At 51.0% G+C, this 26,696-nt stretch overlaps 1 protein-coding gene across 1 annotated transcript; it reads left to right on the plus strand.

The window, feature by feature from the left end:
- Positions 1 to 530: 530 nt before the first annotated feature.
- On the plus strand, positions 531 to 25,746 carry WNT9B (Wnt family member 9B). The gene is made up of 5 exons (XM_003786237.2): positions 531 to 665; positions 17,722 to 17,978; positions 19,629 to 19,894; positions 20,753 to 21,304; positions 25,644 to 25,746. The coding sequence occupies exons 1-4, from the start codon at positions 589 to 591 to the stop codon at positions 21,224 to 21,226; spliced, it is 1,074 nt and encodes a 357-aa protein (XP_003786285.1). The 5' UTR covers positions 531 to 588; the 3' UTR covers positions 21,227 to 21,304; positions 25,644 to 25,746.
- The last annotated feature ends 950 nt before the right edge of the window (positions 25,747 to 26,696 follow it).

The raw sequence follows: 26,696 nt of genomic DNA on the forward strand, positions 1-26,696 counted from the left end.
GCCCGGGAAGAGAGTCCCTCAAGACATTCGACCGGGCCCTGCCCTCAAGATTCCCGGGACTCCGGCGAAAAGACCCACACCTGCTGGGCAGAAGAAAGGGTAACCAGGTGGGTGTTCTACACGCCTCCAGTTGCATCTCTGCTGTTATCACTGCACCTTCTCTACCTCGGAGGAGAGATTGTACGTTCCTCCACCCCACCCTGGAGAGGCAGAGCCTCCTCAGTGCTCGCTCTGCACTCCCATCCCTGCCTTTCCAGGCCCAGGGGACTTTGCGTTCAGTGGCCGTGGCCTCCAGCGGGCCAGGCGCCAGGTGAGCTCTCACCTGCGGCTGGAGCAGTAGTGGGTGGGGGTGGGGTTGGTCAGGGGCAGCAGCCCCACCCTCGATGGGGCGGGGCGAAGACAGCAGGGCCAATAGAACGGGGGGCTCGCCGCCCGGGGGAGGGGGCACCGCCTGCGCTGCTCCCTCCCTCAGCAGCGCCCGCTCCGCCCCGCCCCTCCGGGGTTTAAAGTCCTGCTGGCTGCTGGTGGCGGCGCTGCGAGCGCTGAGCGGCGCAAGGAGATGCTAGAGGGCGCCGCGCCGCCAGCACCATGCGCCCATCGCCTGCGCTCGCCCTGGCCGGGCTCTGCCTGCTGGCGCTGCCCGCCGCTGTCGCCGCCTACTTCGGGTCAGTGCCCGCCGTGCCTCCCTCCCGCGTCCCTGGCCCGCCCGGTCTCCCCTCCTCCAGCTATATCAGGGACAATTTTACCCTTCCGCTGTCCCTGGGCCCCGCGAGGTCTCGAACTCAGACTCTAGCCCGGCAGGACCCAGCCCGCTTCGCGACCGAGATCGCTCCCAGAGCTCGATCTCTGGCTTCCCCGGCTCAGACTCCAGTCGCACCTCCTAGCGTCTGAGTCTCTGGTCCCCTCCGCCTCCTCTGTCCTCACTCTGCCCAAGATCCCGAACTCCTGCGCGCACCTCGGACCCTGTCCCTGCCGCTTCACGCGTCAGTCTCGCGCTCTGATGCCCTCTCTGGATCCTCACCCGGTTGCCCTGTCTGCCCTCGTCCTGGGCTCCGTCAAGCTGCTGTCATGGTCTTGGGCTCCTTCCTTACCCTCCGACTTCGCCTTGTGGAGCCGAGACGGGGAGGGCTGGGTTATTACGAAAGCTGGGGGCGGAGGACTGTGCTGGTCCAAGGGGAATAGGGAATCCTCGGACCATGGGGATGTCAACATGCTGGAGACGCTGGAGGGAACCGCGTCCGCTGGGGAACTGCCACCAAATCTCAGACCTGGCGTCGCCGAATTCTCAGGAGAATGCCGAGAAGAGTGATGGGGCCCCGTGGTGCGTGTGCGTGTGCGTATGTGTGTGTGCGTACACGGCTAGAAAAGGAAGATCACTGTCGGAGTGACACCTGGGGAGAGAGCAGGGCTATAACCATCCTCGGAATGTCCAGAGCCAAAGTTAGCGGGCAATTGATTGACTGAGTCCCTTCTCCGACCCTGAATTGCAGGGAATTGTGGGTGGCGGGACTGTCGGTAAAGAAGGTACCTTCCCACCCTCCACCCAAAGCCAAGTCCGATATGTACAGTATGTTACTTTAAGCCTTGCCTCCTTTTAAAGTCTTCACCCCAAATCAGTGTGAGGTTTACAGTCTGGCTACGTACAACAAAGGCAAGAAAACACCAAGCAAGTGACCTCTGAGAAGCTGCTTTTAAGAGGTAGCTCTGTTTAATAATATAAATAAATAAATAAATAAAATAGAATGTTAAAAAAAAAAAGAGGTAGCTCTGGAGGGTGGGTAAGGATCTGGAAAGTCCAGCCCAGGCTGGAATAAGGGCTGTGGGCTAATACAGGTCGTGACCCCTGGTTAAAACGTGCCTTGCTGTGGTCAGTGGATTTCCCTGAAATATATAGGGAGGGGAGTGGAGTAGAGTACCAGACTCAGAGACTAATGCTGGGCTCAGCTTGCTGGTAACCTGGGAAGACCATTTGGTCCCTAGGGCTCAGTTTCCCCTTTTGGACAAAGAAAGGGCTGAATTTCAGATGACTGAGCCTCTAGTGAACCACCCCAAGAGCAGTGCACATACATGACGTGTTTCCTGAAGACCCCCAGCTTGCCTTGGCAGGCAGTGCATAAACTCTGTGTCTACCTGCTAATTGTGGGCTCAGACCCTCGGTTTTTCATCCGTAAAATGAAGATTATAGTGCCCATTTCATAAGAGAATCAAGTTAGTGTATGTAAAGCACTTAAAACAGTGTCTTGCATATAGAAGATTCTCAACTAATGCTAGTAATCCTTATTATAAGGAAACAAGTACAGTATCTTGATGTCTCGGCCCTGACAGTTTTCTGAACTGAAATGAAGAGGTGTGAGGACAAATGGTACCTACATCTTCTTGGATACCAGCTCAGGTAGAGTGAGAGGAGAGGAATTTTAGGAGGTCTGGACCACCCTGGCTGGTGTGTTAGAAGGGAAAAGAATTCTCAGCAGTGCACAGGATTAGAATTTAGGGGCTGTGAACAAGGACAGCCTTGGAAATGAGAGGAGAGATGGTCACTTAGGCTTGTGTTAAGGCTAAGAGGAGTGAGTATCAGAGCCACCTCTCATAAGTCAGGAGCCCAGCTGGAAAGAGCAGGAAAAGTACACCCAGGCCACCACCATCCTGGTCTGGGGAGCAGGACAGATGCTCGGAGAATAAGCTAAAAGTGGGGCTTTGTGCTTTTAAGTGTTTGGTCTCAGAGAACAGATAAGATTCAGCCTAGGCTCTCACTGAGGAAACTGTCTTATGACTCAGACCAGGTTTCCCAGCTTCTCATCAGAAATTTGCTCTCTGGGAGGACTCAGATATCAGTCAGCCACACTATAGTGAGAATGTGAGGCGATGTGCTTCATCCTTCCCCAAGACCATTTGCCATTGAAGTCTCATTTCTGGTTATACCATGAAGTGCGTTGGCATCCTGATGAAAGAAAATTCAAACATCAGAAGAGCAAGTGAGGCCAATTGAGGTGAGACCAGACTTCTTGGGGGCTTTTGAAATCAGAGAACCATAGACCTAAGAGTTGGAAGTGACTCCAGAAGGATATCTGAGCCAACTTTCTGATTCAAACAGGTCAGGTATTATTATCTCCACTTTTCAGATATGGCAACCCCCACCCCAAAGCGTAGTGAGCCCACAGTTGCTTCTGCTGTATGAGACTAGAGCCTACTTCTGTTCATGGTGATGATAACATTAGAACTAGTATTATAGTTTACAAATCGCTTTCTCAGCCAGGAGCATTGGCTCATGCCTGTAATCCTAGCACTCTGGGAGGCCGAGGCAGGTGGATCACCTGAACTCAAAAGTTCAAGACCAGTCTGAGCAAGAGTGAGACCCTATCTCCAAAAAATAGCCAGGTGTTGTGTCAGACACCCATAGTCACAGCTACTCAGGAGCCTTTGGTAAGAGGATCACCTGAGCCCAGGAGTTTGAGGTTGCTGTGAAGTATGATGCCATGGCACTCTACCAAGGGTGACAGAGCAAGACTCTGTCTCAAAAAACCAAACCACTTTCTCCTGCAGCCCTATCTCTCATCTGATCTTGGAGCCAACCTTAAGGTACATAAGATGGGTATAATAGTTCCCACAAGGAAAGTAAAGGTCAGAAAGGTTCTGTGTAGGGGAGGCAGGATAAAAACCAGGTGTTACCTTCAGTCTGGGCTATCTACCCTACAGGGAGCAGCCTCCAGAGCTAATTCTGTGTGATTCCTCCCAGGGACCAGTGGCTGCAGAGGAGCTGCAAAGGGTGAAGAGAGGAGGGAAACCGCTTAAGTAGCTCTCACAGAACTTCTTGGCCATAGTGGGCTAGGTGAGGCCACAACATTCTTCTCTGTCATCAGCAGTGGGACAAGATGCTCTGAACTCTGTGGGGCTGTCAAGTGGCAGTGGAACAGGAGGTGGACCAGAAGTTAGAGGTTGGGATACTCGGTGGGTTGTCCTTGGTCAAGTCACTTGTCTCCAGGGTCTATACGCCTGGAGGTCCTAAGGTTCCCTAACCCCAAACAGGCCTGGTGCCGGCTCTAGAAATCTAAGATTACCCAAGAGTTTATATTTTGCCTTAGATGACTTAGAATATTAACTTTTGTGGTGTTTTAGAAATAAAAACATGCATTATGTGATGAGCAAGGCATATGACAGGTCCTGTCACCCAATCTACTCTTTAAGTCATCCCAATGGCCTTGTAACTAACTAGAAATAGCTGCAACTTTAAAAATCATAGTTGATTTTGGTGTTCTTTTAAAATGTGTAAGCTTTGCAATGGTTTGATGTCTTTCCTCTCTAGGAATCGTGTAGAGAAGTTTATGAAAGCATAAGATCTCAAGCCTGGGATTTTATTTTATTTTATTTTTTATTTATTATAATTTTTGTTTTTGAGACAGAGTCTCAAGCTGTCTCCCTGGGTAGAGTGCTGTGGTGTCACAGCTCACAGCAACCTCAAACTCTTATGCTTAAGTGATTCTCTTGCCTCAGCCTCCCAAGTAGCTGGGACTACAGGCGCTTGCCATAACACCCAGCTATTTTTTTTGTTGTTGTTGCGGTTGTCATTGTTGTTTTTTTAGCTGGCCCGGGCTGGGTTCTAACCCATCAACCTCGGTGTATGTGGTTGGCACCCTACCCACTGAGCTACAGGCACTGCCCCAAGTCTGGGATTTTTAATCTCAGCTTTACCTGTTACCAGCTGTGTGACTTTGGGTGAATGTCTTAACCTTGCCGAACTCCAAAGTGTCCCTTGTGCATCTTTGTAGTCAACCCTCCTCTACCAGCCCCAGGCTACCCCATTTCTCTGCTTCCTGTCACTGTAAATTAGTTTTATCTGTTCTAGACATTTATATAAATGGGATCATATGGTACATAGCTTCTTGTGCCTAGGTTATTTCGCTTGACATGTTTTTAAGATTCCTTCGTGTTGTTGCATGTATCAATAACTCACTTCTTTTTATTGCTGAATATTCCATTGTACAGCTATACCACAAATTGTTTCTTTGTTCCCCAGTTGAAGGACATTTGGTTTATTTCCAGTTTTAGGCTATTCAAAATAAAGCTAGCATAAATATTCATGTATATCTCTTTTTGTGGATATGTTTTCCTTTCTCTTGGATAACTGTCTAGGACTGGATTGTGGAATCATTGGGGTTTTAATTTGTGTTTCTCCATTGACGTGTTGAACATCTTTTTTGTGTGCATATTGATTATTCAGACATCATTTTGATTAAGTTTATTGTCTTCTTGTTGAATTGTGAGAGTTCTTTATATATTTTGGATGCAAGTCCTTTGTCAGAAAGTATTGGTAATAATTTATATCTGTCTGTGCCTTGCCTTTCATTTTATGTGTCTCATGAAGAGCTAAAGATTGTAATTTCGATGAAGTCCAGTGTATCAACTTTTCTTGTATGGTTTGTGCTTTTTTGACATATTATCTAAGAAATCTCTGCCTACCCAAAAGTTACAAAGATTACCTCCTATATTTTCTTCTAGAAATGCCATAATTTTAGCTTTTACACTCAGGTCTATGATTCATTGGCTTTTTTTCTTTGAGATAGAGTATCTGTCACCCTGGGTTGAGTGCTGTGAAATCATAACATACAGCAACTTCAAATTCATGGGCTCAAGTGATCCTCTTGCCTCAGCCTCCTGAGTAGCTGGGACTACAGGCATGCACCACAGTGTGTGGCTATTTTTTTTTTAGAGATTGGGTCTCATTCTTGTTCAGGCTGGTCTTGAACTCCTGAGTTCAAGCAATCCACCTGTCTCAGCCTTTCAGAGTGCTAGGATTATAGGTGTGAGCCACTGCACCCAGCCTATGATTCATTTTTGAGTTAACCAGGGTGTATGGTGTGAGGTAGGGGTCAAGGCTTGTCATTTTCCATATGGATAGTCACTTATTTCCATACCATCTGTTGAAAACAAAATGATATTTTATTTATTGCTGTTTTTGTTGCAAATCAATTGATGTAATATGTGTGGGTCTATTTCTGGACTATTCTGTTCCATTAATCTATATGCCTATCCTTATGCCAACACTACAGTCTTGATCACTGTAACTTTATAGTAATTCTTGAAACCTAGTACTATAAATTCTCCAACTTCTTTTTCAAGTGTGTTTTGGCAATTTGGGGCCATTGTATTTTCACACAAATTTTAGTAGCAACTTGTCAATATCTCTATGAAAATTTTCTGGGATTGGCTAGGCGCAGTGGCTCACTGTATTCCACTATGTATAGTGGATTACACGTATAATCCTAGCACTCTAGGAGGCCAAGGCAGGTAGATCACTTGAACTCAGGTGTTCAAGACCAGCCTGAGTAGAAGCAAAACCCCATCTCTACTAAAAACAGGAAAAAACTAGCCATGTATTAGGGCAGGGACCTGTATTCCCCTGCTACCTGGGAGGCTGAGGCAAGAAGATAGTTTGAGTCCGGGATTTTAAGGTTGCTGTGAGCTATGATGCCACAGCACTCTACCCGGGGTGACAGAGTAAGACTCTATCTCAAAAGAAAGAAAGAAAATAAGGAAAACCTGCTGGGAATTTTTATGGGGATTGTATTGAATCTATAAATAAATTTATAGAAGATTGACATTCCCACAATACTGAGTCGGCTGATTTATAAACAGGCCATATCGCTCTGTTTAAAAATGCCTCTCTATTTCTAGGGATTTTAACATTTCTTCCAGCAGCGTTTTATGGTTTTAAGTGTGCAAGCCTTGCAAATATTTGTAAAAAAATTATTTCTATGCATTTTATGTATTTGGATGGTATTGTCTTTAATTTTTCAAACCCCCAAAGTTTTAGGAATTGAATTAGGTCCTAAGAAAAACAGAGTTGGAAGGAAAAAAGGGTAAAAGAAATTTTTTTGCTTTGGGGGGTGGTGGATTGAAAGTCAAACATCACTGATAAGAATCACTGTGTTTTGGGAAGGAATTTCGGCAGCTTGTCCCTGGCTGAGCTGTAACCCCTGAGGAGTTAGGCTCCAGAGTTGGGCTCAGGGTCAAACTAGCCTTTTCTGTGCATGTGGTGGAGTTTCTGTAGCTGAGGAGGGGAGGAAAGTGGGGCAGGGGGACTCTTGGACTGAGATCTCCTGAGAAAGAGAGATCCTGGTGCCTTCAAGATTAAGTGCCCAGGTACAGTTGGGGTCAGGAGGCGGTAGGGCAGATGCTATGAGGGTGACCCCCATCTGACATCAGCATAAGTAGGATGGAAAGTGGCCGAGACACTTGCTATAGTGTAAGGAACCCTGGGCTTGGGGTCACACGTATCAGAGTTCAAATTCTCTATCTACCACTTACTAACCAACCCAAGGCAAGTCAGCTAGCCATTCTAACCTCAGTTTTCTCATCTGTAATAAGGGCTAATCCCTACCTCTTTGGGTTGTTGTGAGGGTTGAATAAATGTGTTTAAAGGTTCTGAAATGCTGTCCATATATAAGGAGTACCGGAAATCTAATATTCTGTCTTATCTTATCCCACGTTGAGGAGTGTCTTTGGTGACATCTGTTCCTTCCTCTCAGCATCATTATCCCACCCATTGTCCAATTCAAAAAAAATTGAAGATTTCCTGTGCTTAGCACTCTGTGTGCATCATATAATTGTCCTCATTTATAGGTGAGTGGGGAAGAGCTCAGAGAGGTACCTGGTCCAAAATCACACAGCTAGTGGCTAGTAGCGCCAGGATCTGAATTCTAGTCTATCAGAATCCAGAGCCCTCCTCTTCATCCCTGCCTCTTGCTGCCTATACAGTCCCATCTGGAGGCTGCCTCCAGGCAGCTCTGACCCTTGGAGCCCTCCATTCTCTCGCCCAGGTCACTTGGCCTATGTCCTGGGCATCTCTTGCACCGCGTGTCTTAAACTCTTGGCTTGTTGCCTAATTTTTGCCTCCAGTTCACTTGTACTTCCCTTTGGCAGAGATCTTGGGCCCTAGTGCTGTTCCCTGGTTCGTGGTGAATGTCTGGGTAGACAGTACCCTGACCCTCTTGCTGGCCCCTTCCTTCTCCCCCTTCTCCCAGGACCTTTCTCTGTGCCCCGCCACATTTGCTCCTTCATTTTCTATTTACACTTGGCTCTCTGGGACACACACTACTTCACCAAGGTCCAGACAAATGTGAGTCATGACTTGACCTCTGCAGGATGGGAACTGGACTCAAAGCAGAGAGCAAAGACTTGCCCTATCAAGCTTCAGAAAATCAGCCATGCCAGGTGCCTCATGGCATCTTGGCAGGGGACAGAGCAGCCTCCACAATGCCAGATCCCTTAACTGGAGAGAAGGCTAAAGAGGCAAGGTAGAGAGTCTTAATGAATCGGAAAAGACTTTAACTAGCATGTTCCAGTTAGTTCTGGAAAATCCAAAGAGGCTAGCTTTAGGGTAATACCAGAGGGGTCTGCTTTTCTTGGCATTATACTCCTTTTGAGGCCAGATGCATTTCAGAATTCAACATTTCTTTATTGTATTTATTTATTTATTTTGAGACAGAGTCTTACTCTGTCAGCCCAGCTAGAGTGCTATGGCATCATCCTAGCTCACAGTAACTTCAAACTCCTGGGCTCAGCGATCCTCCTGCCTCAGCTGCTCAAGTAGCTGAAACTACAGATGTGGGCCATTACACTCAGCCACTGTTTTTCTGTTTTTTCAGTAGAGACCAGATCTTGTTTTTGCTTTGGCTGGTCTCGAACTTCTGACCTCAAGCAACCCTCCCACCTCAGCCTTCCAGAGTGCTAGGATTACAGATGTGAGCCACTGTGTCAAGCCCTCAAAATTCCTTTTTAAATTTCAGAAAGGTACTATATTACCTATAGCACACATAACATAGCACCTTAGCAAGGTCTAGGGAAGCATCTTGTAATCAGGATTTTTGTTATTTTTTGCAGGCAAACATCTAAAGGTTGAGATAAATAAAGATCATAATACTCTCACTTTGGTTCAGGTCAGATTGCTGCCATATGAGTTCACCACAACTGTACAAAAAACTTGTATTTTTCTGAGCTTCCTAGAGTTTGGAACTGTGGATAAACCTTCAGCCCATGTCACCACCAAAGGTTGTGCAAGCTGAGTTTTAAGGGAAGACTTGGGCCAGTTTTTTGGCTGATCTTTGCTAGGTATCACTAGGCTCCCCAAGCACAACTTGTCCTTAGGTACTGAGGTTCAGAGGGAACTATCCTGGCTCTCTCAGACCCTGGGATGTGGTGCCCCACAGGGACCAACTGGCCAAGGACTCAGAGTTGAGTGACTAGGGTCACCAAGGCCCTGAGATCTGGTGCTAGAGAGAGCAGGCACCAATGATCATAGTGAGTAAGCTGGGGGTCAAGGGACCATGGCCACAGGCAGCCTCCTCCAGGCCCCTGCCCTCCCAATGTCTGCCTAGCCCAAGCTTGGGACAGTTTGGAAGGGGGTGTTAGGTTGAGACACATGCAGCTTGGGAGCAAGACCCTAGCAAGTCTAGAAGGATGAGGCCTCTGGAGCTAAGAGAAAGCGTGGAGCTGTGCTCCTTGCCTGGGGTTAGACATCTGAGGGGTTTATGCAGACAGGTATCTCTAGAGCTTCTGCTTGGGGGAGAGGGTGGGATCTGGGCTGGGGAGAGAGGATCTTGGGAGATACAAAACCCTGGCCTGTGCCAAGGAGCAGCTCACAGGCTACTTGGAGAAACTGTCCTGACATCCCTGAAGAGGAAGAAAAACCATGGAACTAAAGGTACTCTAGCCACAAAACTGGGAGAAAACAAAGAAAGAGGATGTTTAGAGTGGGATGGGGCTGGCAAGTAAGGAGGGCTTTCTGGAAGAGGCAGTCAAGCATCACAGCATACTCGAGCTAGTACAGTCTCAGGATCACCTTTCCCACTTCCTGCATTTTTGAGTCAACTGTTTAAAAAAGGGAGTGGCTATAAAGTTTCCAGGACATCTCTGTTGTCTTTTGGACAACAGAAGGCCTTGTAGGCAGGGGGAACAGCGTGAAGGAAGGCCTGGGGGTTACACTAAGTTAGATGTGGCAGAGACAAGAAGGAGTCTGGGCTGCCCCAAGAGGTCCTTTACTCCAGCCCTGGCTAGCTCTGGGTGCAGGATGGTGCAAGTTGTCCTGGTTCCACTCTGGAGAACCTTGTTCTTCTCCCAAGGGTGACTTTCACAACTGCATCCATCTCTGAGGGTGTCCTGGGCCACACTGGCCCTCTGTAGGCATAATCAGGAGTGGCTCCTTGATCAGTGGGAAGTCCCAGCTATCCCTGGAGTTGAGGGGCAGGGATGTGGAGTGGTGGGCTATCCCTGGGCAAAGAAATAGGCAGCATGGGCCATCTCTGCCTAGAGCCTCTGCAAACTATGAAGCTGGCCTTACCATCAAGTTGACCACACATAGGCCTTCCCCAGAAGTCTGGCCCTTTTAGGGCCCACAGTCCAGACTGAGCCTGCCTTTCCACAGGGAAGAGGGTGACCAGAGGCCAGGGAGCATTCAAGAGCCTGCCAAGCTAGTTAATCGGTCAGATAACTTGGCTGAAGGATCCCTAGTTGGGGTAGAGCTTGCCACAGGGAGATCTAGCCTCAGCTACTGCCTGCCTTTCCCTGCAGTCCTCACCCTGTGCCCCAAAGCTGCTCCTCCCTGGAGTCAGAGCTGGGCCTGTGATCCCAAGAAGCTGGGGAAGCTTGTCTTTCAGGCTTCCAGCCCTGGTTTTCCCTGCTTCTCCCCATCCCCATGCCAGATTCCTCCATTTTCTCTCCCTCTCATGATCCCAGGTCTTTCTCTTTGTTCTCTCCTCTATGTAGAAAAATATGCTTTCAGGCACTGATGTTGTACACATGATGACACTTTTGTATGAATTACAGGCTGCTTCTATAACCCTAATTTCTAACTTTTGCCTGAAAAGACACGGAGTTGAAGACCAAGACAAAGTAGATCTTCAACCAGAGGGACTTTCTCTTCCTGAGGCCCCACCTCGTGGGCTGCCCAGGGGGTCAGAGGAGTCCTCATCAGGCTTCCTTCCCCTAAAACCTGCCTGTCTGGTGTTCCCATCACCATAGATCTTTGCTATGGTCAGCTGATTTTGCTTCCTTGAAGTGTTATGTTGAGACTGGAAGCAGAAACTGCCAGGTTTGGTAGAAGCAATCTGGAGACCCAGGGCATAGTGCCTGGGTCTGCCTGCCACCAAGTAGGTCACCTTGGACAATAAATCTTCCATGGACTTGAAGGGCACCAGACAGGTCAAAGCAGATACCTGCCCACATGGCAAACCTCCTGTCCTCCTGCTCTTCTCCAGCAGCCACTGAGCTACCTCCCAGGAGCCACCAGAGTAAAGCCTTTGGACCTGGTGACTTTAAAGGATTTCTCCAGCTCTAAAATATAACAACTCAAACAGTGAACATTTGGATCAGCCAAGGAACTGGGGGAGATGTTTATAGTCACAGACTTGTAGAGGCAAGGGATCCTTCTGTGTGGGGGTGACTTTGGGGATGTGCTGGGGCCCACTGTGCCACCTGACCTGTGTATGCCAGAGACAAAGGCTTCCTCTTCTCAGCTTCATCCTGAGCCTGAGCAGAGGAGAGAGGGAAGAGGGAGAAAGGGAAAAGCATTTCCCCCACAGATGTTGAACTAGCCACACTCTGAATCTCCGAGACTGTTGAGATGCAAAGCATGTGCGCCCTGCTGAGCAGGCTGCTGCTGCCCACTCAGCTCCTGAGCACGTCTCTGTCTCCCCGGTGCCATCCTTAGCGGGCAGCCAGGGCTGCAGCTGTGAAACAGAAAGTGGAGCTGTTCTTGGAGAGACAAAGCCCACAGCTGGGGCCAGGTTCTTTCCTCTCTGAGCCAGAGATGGGTGGGAGACAAGGGTCTGAGGGTGGGTTTGGGGAGATAGTGACCAGAGTCAGCATTGGGGTGGGTTTGTGGGCTGCAGGGTAGGGACTGGGAGGGAAGGAGGCTTGACTGGGGGGTGAAGGGAGCCACGCAGGAGGGAAGAGTTGCCTCGTGGTCTGTGGGTGGACCTGGCATGGAGCAGGTGCTCAGTGAAGTCCTCCAGAGCCATACTTTCATCTATTGCCACTCGATAAATAAAGGTATAAATGAATGAGTGAGTGAGTGAAAGGAGAGAATAGAGAAGGGGGCTGAGTTTTCCAGGCTGCACATTAAGGACATCACGGAGGGTATGTGTGATGACATGGAGCCTGCAGAGGAGAAAGGGGTCTGAATGTGGTAGGGACGATGTTCTGGTCAGTACAGTGACCCTTGGAGCCCATGGCATGACAGAAGGAGGGGAGAGAAGCCAGGAGTGGTGCTGAGGGGGGCCCTTCTCTGGAGAGGGGGTGCCCAGTGCCATGGTACCCTCTTTTGCTGGACCACGAGCTCCCCTGGCTGACTCTCCCCTGCTGGAGAGAGGTCAGGAGTGGAGGGCATGGGAGGGGCTTGGGAGTGAGTGTGCATGTGAGGGAGTGGTGTGTGAGTGTGTAGGGGGCTCGGTGAGGGCCAGCAGAGGTAGACTGAGATGTTTGAGATGAAAGCACAAAGGGAGCATTTACCATGCAAAAGGGCCCGCAGCGGAAGCCTGTTATCAGGGCATCTAATGGGGCTTTGCAGGGCCAAGGCCAACTCCCCAGGCAACACAAGGCTTTCCTGGTTCCCAGGCAGCTGCCTATAGTTGGCATGGGCCCTGGTGCCAGGCACAGCTCCTGGACCCTCCAGCTAAGACTCCAGACTTGCTGGCATAACCTCATGCCCTGGACACCACTCACTATGTCCCATGCCACCTCCCCACCGACATCCTGGGGGCAGCCTCTGCTGGCACCATCAAACCTTCTCAAGCAGAAACAAGGATGGAAGTGGGCCTGGAGGGACAGAGCCTGGGCCCCCGGGTGGGGAGGAAAGCCCCACACCTGCTCACCCTGCCTCACACTGCCTGGGCTGCTCCCTGAGAGCTTCCTCCTGCCCTGTCCTCACACCCAGGCCTCCCACTGTAGTCCGGACAGGACTAGCTGAGGTCAGGATTTCCCTCTGACATTGCTAGGAGTCCTGACTTGGGTCCCTGGTTGTTCCTCAAGGAGCCAGGCTGCTTCAAAGCTTCCTGTTCCTAACTCTGCTCCTGGAGAGTTTGAAGGACTCCTGAGTCTAACCAAGCTCCTCCAGACTGTGAGCTTCCTGAGGGCAGGGCCATGTCCTAGCACCTAGAGCAGCACCTGGTACATAGTAGGTACTTAATAATGACAAATACTCATCTGGGACTTACTATGTGCCAGGCATTGTTCTGCATTCAACAGATAAAGCACAAAGAGGTAAAAGACCTTGCCCAATATGGCAAAGGTAGGAAGAGGCAGAGGTGGGATTTGAACTTAGGCAGCCTAGCTCTAGTCATGCTCTCTCATGAGTCAAGGTGTATTTGTTCAATGGAATGAGCTCAGGGAGTGAGGAGAGGTCCTTGAGGTCAACCTGAATGAGAGTCAGACTGTGGCCCAGACTACCTAAACCAGAACAGCCTTGGGGCACAAGATGCTTGGGATCCCATGCTCCAGCAGGTGGCAAGTGATTTTTGAAGGGTGAGCTCCATTTTCTTCTCAGGACTTCAATGGTCCCTGGACTCCCGCTGATAGGGATGAAGCAGTCACCTGGGAACCTTTCCCTTCCCAAAGCCTGGCAGAGCCTCTTCTGCTTCCTTCAAGGTCACCCTGATGGGGCAGCTTTAACCAAATCTGTGGATGGGGAATGCGTTGGAAAGTGTGGAGGCAGGTGAGGCCAGAGGGGCCAGGAGTGTGCAGAGGAGATCTGGGGGTGGGGTGTACATGGGATAAAGTCCTGAGGGGCACCCTTGACTTTTCTCACCCTGGGGGAAGACAGGGTGGCCTGGCTCAAACCAGGAACATCTCATGTGTGGGTGTGGGGGTTTCTGGTCTCACCTTCAACCTGGGCACTAAGGACAAGGGGATAAGGGTGCAGAGAACAGTCAGGCACAGATGGGGGTAGAAGAAGGAAGGAAGAAGGAAGAAGAATCTGGTCACATGGGATCTTTGCTTTTTTAACAGGGAAAGTGAGGGTAGAAGTCAGCCTGGAGAGCTCAAGGAGGATGACCAGCTGGGTTATGTCAGAAATAGCCTGATGGAATGGGGGCCCCAGGTGGCTTGGAAGCACTGGAGTCACGAAGAAGCCCCCATCCAAGAAGAGTAGTTAACATGTCTCAAATTATCCTTTTTCTGCTCTTTATTTTCAGAACACTGGTTACTTGTTTGACTGGCAGCCTCTGATTGACCACAGGGCAGTGTAGTCACTAAAACCCCCAATTCTATCTGGATTCATAAGACTAATGAAGCTCACTCAGGTTGTCTGTTTGTCCTTCTTACTCCCATGGAGCTCAGCTAACATGGGTAATAGTGATTTCACAAAGCAACCCAGTGGGTGTGGTGCTCAGGCCTGGGATTCCTGTGGGTATGATTTCTTTCTGGGGAGGGAATCAAACCTGCTGGTCACTGAATAAACCTGAAGCACTCAGAATTCTTCTGGGGTCCAGGAAGAAACCTCAGAGGATGCTGTGAGATGGCCACACATAGGAGAATTCACTAGCACTATTTGAGGAAATATGTTGACTCATTTTCTAAATTTTATGTCAGCCTGAGCAACATAGCAATAGTCATTGTACTATTTCTTCAAAGGAAATATGATCCCCAAACCACAACATGGAAAGCAAATAAAAGGGAAACGGGGCTCTGGAAGGTCCCCCAGGCTGTCTTCCTAGGCCCTGTGGGGTCTCTGAGGCAGTGCCAGGGAGCCTTCTTTGAGAGCAGCCTTGGACAGACCAGGGACCAGTGTGGCCTGAGGCCTCTGTGCGGTTGGCTGCCTTTACTGATCATTAATCACTACTAAGTGTCATTATCGCTAATAAAATTAACCGACTTTATACTGGACTCCTGGAGCCATCAATCTCAGGGCCTATTAATGAAATTTTTAAAAACCCAGAGGCTTGGTGATGAGTGTAAAAGTGTGTGCTGGGCCTGGCTCACAAGTGCAGTCTAGGGAATGCTGGTGTTCTACCGCTGTCAAAGGGGGGTAATTGAGGATGACACCCCTTATTTAGGCAAACAGTTCTGAGCTTTTACTCCACACCATAGGGATGTCTCAGGCAAGAACACAGCTGGATCTTAGGAAGACTCTGAGGCCAGAGACTAAGAAGTTCCCCAAATTCTCCCTCCTATTCTCATCTCTGCTTCCTTTGGTGTATTTGGTTCATCCTTTTCTTTTTTCTTTGGATTAGCTTCCTAAGTTTATCTTCTGTGTTGTAGACCCAGTGACCCAAAGACAGACAAAGAGAGAGAAAGCAGCTGTGTGTTCCCTTAATTCAAATTCCAGATTCCCAGGGAAAGAACTGATTGGCCCAGCTTGGGTCATGTGATCACCATTGGTCCAATCAACAGGCCATAAAGGTCTTATATAAAATGGCCTACAGGTGCCACATGGTAACCACATAGATAGAAGGATTAGGTGGGCAGCCAACCCAATAGATGTTCACAAGAGTAAAAATGGCAGGTATATGAATGTATATAACATAAAAAATATAATATATATTTAATAGTATGTAATGTATTATATAGTATCTAAGGTGACATATAATATAGCTATAGTGACATAATAATAGTATTATTCTTAAAATGGCATCTGAGATGGGCCTTGCAGGATGTGCAGCCCCAACTTCCCATCACTCCCTACTTGTTCTCCCATCTGTCAATCAAGCTTCTACAAGGGAGGTCTCAATTTCTGAAACACAGGAATTGTGTGAACTGAAGCTGCTGCTCATACCAGCCCCCGGTAGGGGGAGGAGGACATTTGAGGAATAGCTGCTGCCCCCTTTGCTTTCTGCACTGGAAGCTGCCTTCCACACTGGAATCCTATTAAGGTGGGGTGTCTCAGTGAGTTGACATCAGGTTCTGCTCTAGACCTGCCAATGGTCAAGCTCAGAGGGTTTCCTGCCAGGCTGGGGGTGTGTAGACCTGGTGGACTGGAAATTTACCCATTTGCCCCCAGATTAATGATTAACAGGCCCCTGCCCTCACCCTGTCTGGGAGAGGAGCCCAGCGCCCGGCTGGGCCAGGAGGAGCCTGATAGCATCTGTCTCTGCTTGGAGGTTTCAGAGATATGCTCCACACTGGGTTGGCTGCACCTGATGGATTTGGAATCTACAGGCCATTTCTGAGGACACCTGGGCTCTGGCCAGACCCCCCCCCCTCCAGTGAGGCTTCCTACTTCTGGGACAGACAGGATGTAGTGTACAGCCAGATGTCCTGGCTAAGACAGGTGGCCCCACATAGGAGAGCTGTACCCTCAGCCCTGTGGGACACAGGTTTGTCTGACAGTCCTGGTTTGTCTACAGGACTCTCACCTTGGCCAGTGGCATGTGAGCGACAGTGGCAAGTGCCATATCCAGGTAGGAGCCTTAGGAGCCATTGCGTGGTTCCACCTGTGCTCCTTTACTCTGGCTGTGAGGCTGGAATGTCCCAGAAAGCAGCTACTTCCCCCAGCCTGGGTCTTAGAATCACAAATATTCCACCCACACTGGGGGGCTCCAGGGTTAGGTCAGCAGATATTCTGAGCTAGTATAACCAGCTCACAAGAGCTTCTGGGAAGAGTGGGGGATGAACACTAATTCTGGTTCTCACATTGCTGCTGATCTGTTGTATGACCTGGGCCAGTCACTGCCTCCTCATGAAACCTTCCTATCCTCATCTGGATAGAGGAGAAACCTTGCCTAGTGAGAGAGTAAGGCGTCTTGCAACAGGAGAGAAATCTGGGAAACTCCAGCTAGCAGGAATGCAAGCCTGCATGTCCCAGGCAGTGTAGTTCCCACATTTCATATAATCCTCCCAGCAACCCTGGGAGGTAGAGAGGATTAATCTTTCCACTTTCCAGAGGAGAAAAACCAAAGTTGCACAGCTAGGATGTGGCAGTCAGGCTTGGAATTTTGGCAGCTGACTCCAGAATCGATGAACTGTGGGTACAGGAGAACAAGAAGTTTGGGATTGATAACCTGATGGACATTGAGCTTTTCACCTTCATCTAACCATGTCTCAGCCCTTCCCTCCCTCTCACCTTCTTTTTTCCTTCCTCTCTCCCTTCCATTCCCCAAGCATCCATTTATACCAGCCATTAAATGGTCAGACGATTGGCGATCTATGTGGGAATTACGGAAACAGGTTAGGTGGATACAGGATTACTTGAATAGAAACATAATGTAAGGGAAAGGAGGGGTGTCAGGGGACCTTGGGCCCATGTCTGCTCAGCGTCCACATTGCCTCTGCCTGCCCCCTCATAGGAATGTGTCTCTCCCCTCCAGGCAGTGACCAATACTATGTGCAACATTTTCCAAACTTCCTCGATCGCAGAAGCCGCTCAGGGAATGGTGTAAATATACAAATTCCCAGGCCCCATGCTAGACCAAAAGAATCAGAATTGCCAAGCATGGATCCTGGGAATCTGTATTTTTAATAAACACCCAGATGATTTTTTGAGCCAGTTTTAGAAATAGGGTAGGTACAAAGAGCAGAGACTGAAATCTGAAAAATGTAGGTTTGGTTGATCCTGCACTAGGCCTTGCTATAAACACCTTGGTTTCCTACTCTGTAAAATGGGGCCATGATTCCATGGGGTCAGCAGGCCATGCAGGAGGGCAATAAATGAAGCTCCCGGGAAGACCCTCTTCCCCTCATCTGCCCCACATCATGGTCCCCACGGCTCACATGCCTCCCTTCTCTCGCCCTCTCCAGCCTCACTGGGCGGGAGGTCCTGACGCCCTTCCCAGGGCTGGGCACTGCTGCTGCCCCAGCACAGGGTGGGGCCCACCTGAAGCAGTGTGACTTGTTGAAACTGTCCCGGCGGCAGAAGCAGCTGTGCCGGAGGGAGCCTGGCCTGGCTGAGACCCTGAGAGACGCTGCACACCTTGGCCTGCTTGAGTGCCAGTTCCAGTTCCGACATGAGCGCTGGAACTGCAGCCTGGAGGGGAGGACAGGCCTGCTTAAGAGAGGTAGGGAGGGGGAGGGGAGAAGGGCAGATGGGTGGAGGGAGGGTGATTGGAAAGATCACCTCTTGTTTGTCTTACAAGGGTACAAGTGAATCTTTCTAAAAGTAGAGTATAAACACAATAACTTAGTAAATATTATTGTCTTAACACAATAAGTACATGTCATAAAGTCTATGTTAACCAGTTTGATGAAAATATTTCAAATTGTATATGAAAACACTACACTGTACCCCATGATTGCATTAATGCACACAGTTATCATTTAATTAAAAAAAAAGAGAGAGGGGGAGGGAGGAGGAATGGGGAGGAGGTGGGCTGGGGAGGAGGAGTGCTGGAGAGGACCGCCATTCCCCCTACCTTGTGCCCAGACCTCATGGCCCTCACTAGTCTGGCACAGTCACAAGTGAAAAAGAGTCCTGGGGAGCTGAGGGTTCAGTTATGGCCCAGCTTCCAGTTGGGGGGGAGCAGAGGAGCAAGGGAGACACCAGAGAAGAGGAGACGGAACCCCTTTCCTGGAGGAGCCCACAGATAAGATATGTGGTCCCCTACTCACCTCCCTCTGCCTCCTGCACACACACACACACACACACGTGCAACAGGGTGCAAGAATATATGAAGATGGAAGGCAGTGGTGACTGGACGAATTACACGAGACAGGTGGATGTCTGTTCACTCTTTCATCTGTTTCTTTGCCTCATCTTTTGATCCATTGTCCCCCCTCCCCCTCTGCCTCCCTCCTCCCTCCCTGCATCACTCCAGGCCTCCCCTGTCCAGTTGCTAAGCATCTGCTGAGGCTCACAGCAAGCCAGGCAGCACACTAGAGGCGGTACCTGGAGGTACAGACCTGAACAAGGCCCCGTCTGCCCTTAGGAAGGGAGACGGGAAGGGAGAAAATGGGCTGCCGTGTGACTACATCACCAAGGGCAGGGCCACAATGGAGACTTTTACAGAAATGCAGTGATGCTATGTGGGGCAGCCAGGCTGCAAAGGGTCTGCGGAGGGTCTGGGACTGAGCAAATATCCACCTCCCATCGTCACCAGCACCCCAGGTACACTGACAGCAGGGAGGAGTCAGCAAGACCATGGAGGCCAGGTCAGGTTTGGGCCATTCCCCAGCAGTGAGGAGTACTGATGTTCTGAGATGGTCAGGCTGCAGCAGGCCACGCAGGAAACTCAAGGTCACTCTGCCATGGGGTCTAGTCCACAGTGGGTGGCAGAGAATGACATTTGAGAGGCACCGTGCATCACAGAAGCCCATGGGGCATATCTCAGGGATGAGGGCTTCAGAAATGGGTAGGTCCAACTTGTCACACGTGGACTTGGAGTCCAGATGGTTGCTTTAGTCCCAGCTGTGCCCCTCACTAGAGCCTGAGTCTCTTCTCTTGGCATCTCAGAGTTCTTACTGCTAAGTAGAGGCAGTAACCCCTGTCCTGCTGCCCTCTGGGAACCTGGGCACATACTCCATGCTGAATATGGAAATTCCATTTAGACAACAGCTTACAGCCTGAGTTTAAGGGAAGGCTCGCCTGGAGCTGTGTCCTCAGGCCCATACCCCCTCTCCTTCCCACCACAGCATTGCCACTACCCCTCCTGCCCTCAGAGGGTGGCGCGCAGCCTCTGAGCTTCCTCTTTTCCTCTCTGGTGCCGGCACAGGTTTCAAAGAGACGGCCTTCCTGTATGCAGTGTCCTCAGCCGCCCTCACCCATGCACTGGCCCGGGCCTGCAGTGCCGGGCGCATGGAGCGCTGCACTTGTGACGACTCTCCAGGCCTGGAGAGCCGGCAGGCCTGGCAGTGGGGCGTGTGTGGTGACAACCTCAAATACAGCACCAAGTTCCTGAACAACTTCCTGGGGCCCAAGAGAGGAAGCAAGGACCTGCGGGCACGGGCAGATGCCCACAACACCCATGTGGGCATGAAGGTGAGTATGTTCCCAGGCTGGGTGAAGAGCCAGAGAAGGAGGCTGGCTGCAGGAGGCCAGCAGCATCCCTGATACCCACACAGGTTGAACTTCATTCCTTCCACCACTCACTTCCATCACACTGCCTGGGCAGCTATTCTGGACCATTCCTGGTCACCAGGAATGCTGCAGAGTGGGATGTCATCAGCGGCTGGGCAGCATGGGAGCCAGGCTGAGGACTAGGCCTTGGTGATCAGGGATGTATTTGGTGAGGTTTTCCTCTCTAAAGACTGAGACTTCCTGGAGGTTCCAGAAGCCAGTGTGGTTTGACAACTTTGATCTAGCGCACCCCCTGCCCCTCCTCCATTTTACAGATGGGAAGATGGAGGAGGCCCAGAGAGGGGAAGGGACTCCAAGGAGGTCACACAGCAGTGGGAGAACTAGACGATCAAGAGTCTAGGCTTATTGGGGTGAGGAGGCTGGGAGAGGCCAGCACTCCAGTTCTTCAGGGGGCTAAATTCTATGTTCTGTATCTTTTGTCCTTGACACTGAGTCGTGTAAACCAGGGCTGGTGTGTTCAATTGTGTATGTTGTCTACTCTACCAGAACTTTGGGCTGGGGGCAGCTGGGACTGTGACCTGGCTCACATTCTCAATGAGGCTTGCAGGTTGGCACAGGGCTTCTTTTGCCCAGAAGGAGGGAAGCCTTTTGCTAGTTTGCATGAAGGTGCCTCATAGACTAGCTCTTGATCCGTTTGTCCCCTTCCAATGAACCTCCCTGTCTCCTCCCCATCCTCCTGCCGCTCCCCTGTCTGGGTGGATACAGACTTGGGCTGGGCTGGGGCCTCTGACCACACCTCCACTCTGCCTCTCCTCGCAGGCTGTGAAGAGTGGCCTCCGGACCACGTGTAAGTGCCATGGCGTGTCGGGCTCCTGTGCCGTGCGCACCTGCTGGAAGCAACTCTCCCCATTCCGTGAGACAGGCCAGGTGCTGAAGGTGCGCTATGACTCAGCTGTCAAGGTGTCCAGCGCCACCAATGAGGCCTTGGGACGCCTAGAGTTGTGGGTACCCGCCAGGCCGGGAAGCCCTAACAAGAGCTTGGCTCCCCGGCCTGGGGACCTGGTCTACATGGAGGATTCACCCAGCTTCTGCAGGCCCAGCAAATACTCTCCCGGCACAGCAGGCAGGGTGTGCTCTCGGGAGGCCAGTTGCAGCAGCCTGTGCTGTGGGCGGGGCTACGACACCCAGAGCCGCCTGGTGGCCTTCTCCTGCCACTGCCAGGTGCAGTGGTGCTGCTACGTGGAGTGCCAGCAGTGTGTACAGGAGGAGCTTGTGTACACCTGCAAGCACTAGGCCTGCTGCCCAGCGAGTCCGCCTGACTGCGGGACCTCCCGCAGTGCCCATCCAGCTGTCCAGCGGACCCTCGGGCAGGTAGACAGTGTGTAGCACACACTGATGTATGTGCCAATGCACATGCATGTGCAACTCCCCACTGCCCCTCCACCACGCCTTGGCCAGCCTTTGGCTTCCCTCAACAGCAAAGAGAAGCAAAGCCCAGCCCTGAAGCCAGGGTCCCCAGCCTTGTCTGGGGACCTGGAGCAGAAGGGGAGGGTGTGAAGGGATGGGGAGGGAAAGGAGCCCAAGAGGACCGCAGGACTTAGGTTTTGGAGGGAACGGAGGGGCTATCCTGCCATCTTGATTCCTACAATGAGTGGGCAAGAGCCAGTAAGCTCTTGGGAGTCAAGCTTCTGGGTGGGGCATGCCAATGGGAGTGCCAGCAGGGAGCAAAGGCAGGAATCTGGCTGGGAGGGGTCTGTCCAGTCCTCTGGCCCTGTTAGGTCACAGTGAGTGCCAGGTGCCAGGTGCTATGTGCCCTCAACGCTCCCCTGGCTTTACTGTGCTAGAGGCAGGAGAAAGCCCAAGTGGTAAGAGCTGTTGTCTGAAGGAAGGAAAGCTTTCTGGGCTTGAGTGGACCCCCAGATACATGCCCTGGAGCCTCCTCGATTTGGGTTTGCAAATACACCCACAGGGTGGCCTCATTTTCACCCAGCCCTGCCCAATTTGACTGCCAGTGGAGACAAGGCAAGACACAGGGGGATCCAGTAAACCTGAGGTCCCATGGGGAGATAGTGATCTCTCCTTATTTTCCCTGGTGACCAAAGGAAGCTTTATTCCTAGCCCAGAGGAGAAAGCTGACAGCCATCTGGTCCTTGGCAGGGATGTGATGAGCTCAGTTTCTCAGCCATCTCTTAAGCGCACTTTGGTCAACTCCTTGTGGTTGGGGTCCGCCAGGGCCACAAGCCTCCCACACAGCAGGCTCACAGGTCTGCTCTATAGCTTATCTAATTAGCTTGAGTCCTTGCTCAGCCTGGCTCCTTGTAGCCCCTTCATTTGCTAATGGCCCTTCACTTTGGCTCTTACCAGAGGAGTAGAGGTGAGTTTGCTAATTTTCTCAGATCCTGTGGGCATTTCTGAAGCCACCTACAAAGGCCCTGTGTGGGCAGACAGAGACATGGTGACACATGCACAGGTCTGCACAGACACACTCCCTTGGACCAGGCTGAGGGTTCCCATCCAGAGCACACACACACCTTTCTAGCTCAGGACAGAGACCTTGCAGGGGTCACTTTGCCAGAGGCATTGTGCTTCCCCAGAGTGGGGCTGATGCCAGCCAGGAGGACATGACCTCCTTTGGGGCGCCTTTGTCCTCTGTGCCAGCCCTGCCGCACCCCTCTGTCAGCTTCCTTTCTCCCTGAACCCAGAGTTGCTGACCCTCCACTGCAACAGGAAACTTTGGGAGCAGCCGAATGCTCGGAAATGTCATCTATACCAGCTCTAGGAGGAAGGTTCCATGGTGGGATCCCAGCCAACTCCCTGAGACCCCCGAGGACAAGGAGGAGCTGCCCAGTCCTCTGTGGATCAGGGAGGCCTGGGGGATGCTGGAGGATCTTCGACTGCTCAGGCTCAGATGAGAAGCCAAACTGACCTGAGTCCCCTCACTAGACTGACCTCGCTGACCCAAGCAGCTGGCCTGCATCTTGGCAGGAGGAGGAAAAAGGGCAGAAGGCTGGTTTTCTAGTTTCTTCCACTCCCTCACCACACGGAGACTTCCTCTGCCAGCCTGATGCATCTTGCTCCTCTGGCTCCACCCTGGGCCTCAGGCAGCAGTGACCTCATTGGCAGGAAGATGGGGCCTGCCAGCGATTTGGGGGCCAGGTACCCTGATCTGCCAGCATCTGCTCCTAACTTCATAGTGGGAGATAGTGACCTCTCCTCATTTTTCCTGGTGGCCAAAGGAAGCTTTAATCCCAGCCCAGAGGGAGGGATTGTGCCATAGTTGTGGTAGGGTAGAGGGCAGACTCTGGGGACCTGGGCTGTGGCTGGCCGTTACCCCCAACACCCCAAGTCCATGTCACAGGTGCAGGCACTCAGGGCCCCTTTGCTTGTGGGGTCCTCTCTGTTCCAGCCCTCTCCCTCTTTTCTTGTTCTCACCCCTCTTTTTTTCCTGTTACCCTTAAGATCCACCTCAGCTCTGCTGGGGCCCTTGGGGACCAGAGTGACCACTGACCCCTCATTTTACAGCTTTAAGGGAAATGCTCACAGGGTATTTTTGTCTACCTCACCTATATAATTTTTAGGACGAAAGAGAATAATTTATATAGCTAAGATATATGAGAAAGTATTTATGTTATTTATACATATAGTGGCTATATTTCATGGGCACCGCATATGGGGTTGTGTGTCCCCAGAAGCCCTCTCTGAGGAGACACAGCCTGACCTGATGGGGGCCCCCACTAAGCTGGACGACAGGTGGCCAGGGAAGAGGTTGAGTGGGCTCCTGTGTCCTACAACCCAGTCTGCCTCAGAGCTGGTAAGCCCACGTCCCCTTTACCATGAGCCCTGCTTGTGAAGTCTTTGTAGATTCCCTGCTGCTCTGGGTCCCAGCCCCCTTTCTTCCGCTCTGGCCAAAGTGTCTTCCTTACAATAATAATGACAGCAAGGATGACCACACCTGGCATTTGTAAAGCACTTTTGATGTTCAGAAACACTTTTATCCCTTCAATCTCACTCAATTTGTCCATTATCCCTGGGAGATAGGTGGAACCATGTTACTGTGCCCTTTCTACAGATGAGGCCCAGAGATGGAGAGCTGTGTGCAAAGTTACCCTGAAGACATTTGTCCAGCGAGTATTTGCTGAACACCCACATTGACCAGGCACTGTGGGAGCCCCAAAGCCTGGCTACCTTCCCTGGCTCTATGCAGCCCTTTTGGATCTGGAAGGCATGTTAACATTTCCCCAACATGGAGTCCCATGTCTCAGCCATTGGGATGACTTAAGAGGACTGGAGAGACGAGGACCCCCATGGAGCTCATTCCGGGGGGTCCTTCTGTCCACATTGCCTGAGAAGGTTGGGCAGTACCAGCAGCCTCTCCCAGCCCACAGATGAGTTCTGTTTGCTCTCACTTGTGTGTTGTTGTTGTTGTTTTTTGTAGAGACAGAGTCTCACTTTATTGCCCTCAGTAGAGTGCCATGGTATCACATAGCTCACAGCAACCTCCAACTCCTGGGCTTAGGCGATTCTCTTTGCTTCAGCCTCCTGAGTAGCCGGGACTACAGGCGTCCGCCAGAACACCCAGCTATTTTTTCGTTGCAGTTTGGCTGGGGCCGGATTTGAACCCACCACCCTTGGTATATGGGGCCGGTGCCCTACTCACTGAGCCACAGGTGCCGTCCCTGTTTTTCTTTTAAAAATTAAGTTTCTCACCGGATTTCTGGCTTCTTTTGTAAACTCAACTGTGCTGGCACACTGGGCCTGCCTTCCTAGCTGGCCACAGTCAGCTAGAGCAAGGGAGCCCTATGGGACAGGATGCATGGGGGCCCCCGGCTACCAACTGCCCCCTGTCCTACCCCTCCTCACACACAGATATTCCTGCCTGGTTCTCATGGGCATGTAGTGTCCATCCCCTGGTCTGGATAAGCCCGGCTTCCCTGGTCTCCATTGCCAGACTGACCGACAGACCGGGGCCAAAGCCAACCCTGGAGATTCTTTCTTTCTCTCTTTCTTTTTTTTTTTTTTTTGAGACAGAGCCTCAAGCTATCCCTCTGGGTAGAATGCCATGGCATCACAGCTTATAGCAACCTCCAACTCCTGGGCTCAAGCGAGTCTCTTGCCTCTGCCTCCCAAGTAGCTGGGACCACAGGTGCCTGCCACAATGCCCAGCCATTTTTTAGTTGCAGCCATCATTGTTGTTTGGCGGGCCCGGGCTGGGGATTCGAACCCGCCACCTTAGGTGTATGTGGCTGGCGCCTTAGCCGCTTGAGCCACAGGCGCCGAGCCTCTCTCTCTCTTTTTTTTTCTTTTTCTGAGACAGAGTCTCACTATGTCGCCTTCAGTAGAGTGCTGTGACGTCACAGCTCACAGCAACCTCAAACTCTTGGGGTTAAGCAATTCTCTTGCCTCAGCCTCCCAAGTATCTGGTGCCTGCCAAAATGCCCGGCTATTTTTTGTTGCAGTTGTCATTGTTGTTTAGCTGGCCTGGGCTGGGTTGGAACCTGCCAGCCTCGGTGTATGTGGCTGAAGCTGTAACGACTTTGCTATAGGCACCGAGCCTGGAGATTATTTCTTGCAGTCCAGAGTTTCCTTTCCTTTCTTCAAATGCTTTTTGTCTCAGCACACTTTAGAACTACAGTGAGAGCTGTCATTACTGAGCCCCAGTGTGCTGACGTGTTCAACCAGTGATGACTGAGGGAGCTCCTTCCTCCTCCAGGGCCAAGCACCACTCTGGGTACTGGGCACAGCAGTGAATGAGACTAAGCTCCTGCCTGGTCTGAGGGCTGACAGCTTACTGAGGAAAAAAGACAACAAGCCAATAAACTACACACCAGTTATTTGTACTTATTTTGCCTTATTTGTCTATTTATTGCAATAACCTTGCACATTGGACACAACCCCCCTGCAATGGTTAAATAAATGGAGGTTGTGAGGTATCTGCTACCAGCCAGCATGTGAACACAGCCTGGCCAGAATGTGAACACAGATCTGCTGACCTACAAAGTATGAATTTTTTCTTCCCCACACTGGTGGAGGTAGGGCCAGGATGGATCACCCCACTCTATGGGTCCTGGGTAAACAAAGGCCTAGAGGAAAGAGGTCATCCATCCCAGGCTACACACCAACTCAGGCCAGCCAAAGCCCAGGTCCCTCTTGGAGTTGGTAAGTATATCTAGGGTCCTGGCCAGCAGCTCTGGTTGGGTGGCACAGGATACAACAAAGCAGGAACCTTCTGGGATCTGAAGTCCCTTAGAAGAAAACTAGAGGCATAGCCATGCAATGGTTTGATCATTTACATGTCAACCCCCGAGTTCCTCCTCTGGCCACGGTGCCTTCCCAGCAAGCTCCCGGGAGTTTCCTGGCAAGGAGGTCCCTTCTGGGCAAAGGGTAGCAGAGAGCACATGCTTCCTCACTCAGTTATTTAACCCCACTGGGGTCCACCCTGGGATTCCCTGGGAGGTGGGCAGAGGTGGGTCTACAGTCCCACCTGCATCCCTGTCCTAACATGTTCCTTCTGCCCAGAGTCCCTGGACCTTGAGACTAGCTGGCCCCGAGCAAAGACAGACATGTCCACACACAGCAGCAGGATCCAGTTTAGCAAAGGATTTTTATCTATTTTTCTCTTTTCTTACCCTCCATCCTTTTTATGGAAAGGGGAACGACGGCACAAAATGGTTACGTGTCGCACTGAAGGCTGCATGGTTAGCAAGCGGACCAGGGCTTTTGGCTCCAAACCCTGTGTTCTTTCTACCCTCCTCTGCCTTCAGCC

The sequence above is a fragment of the Otolemur garnettii genome, unplaced genomic scaffold (genome assembly GCF_000181295.1).
Source record: "Otolemur garnettii isolate 467f Iridium unplaced genomic scaffold, OtoGar3 scaffold00018, whole genome shotgun sequence".
NCBI classification, from domain to species: Eukaryota; Metazoa; Chordata; class Mammalia; order Primates; family Galagidae; genus Otolemur; species Otolemur garnettii.

Bases quoted from the DNA above. Each gene is read 5' to 3' on its own strand.
- WNT9B (XM_003786237.2), top strand. From the start codon at position 589: ATGCGCCCATCGCCTGCGCTCGCCCTGGCCGGGCTCTGCCTGCTGGCG. The intron at 666-17,721 runs GTCAGTGCCCGC...CGCCCTCTCCAG, and splicing joins GCTGTCGCCGCCTACTTCGG to CCTCACTGGGCGGGAGGTCC. The intron at 17,979-19,628 runs GTAGGGAGGGGG...GTGCCGGCACAG, and splicing joins GACAGGCCTGCTTAAGAGAG to GTTTCAAAGAGACGGCCTTC.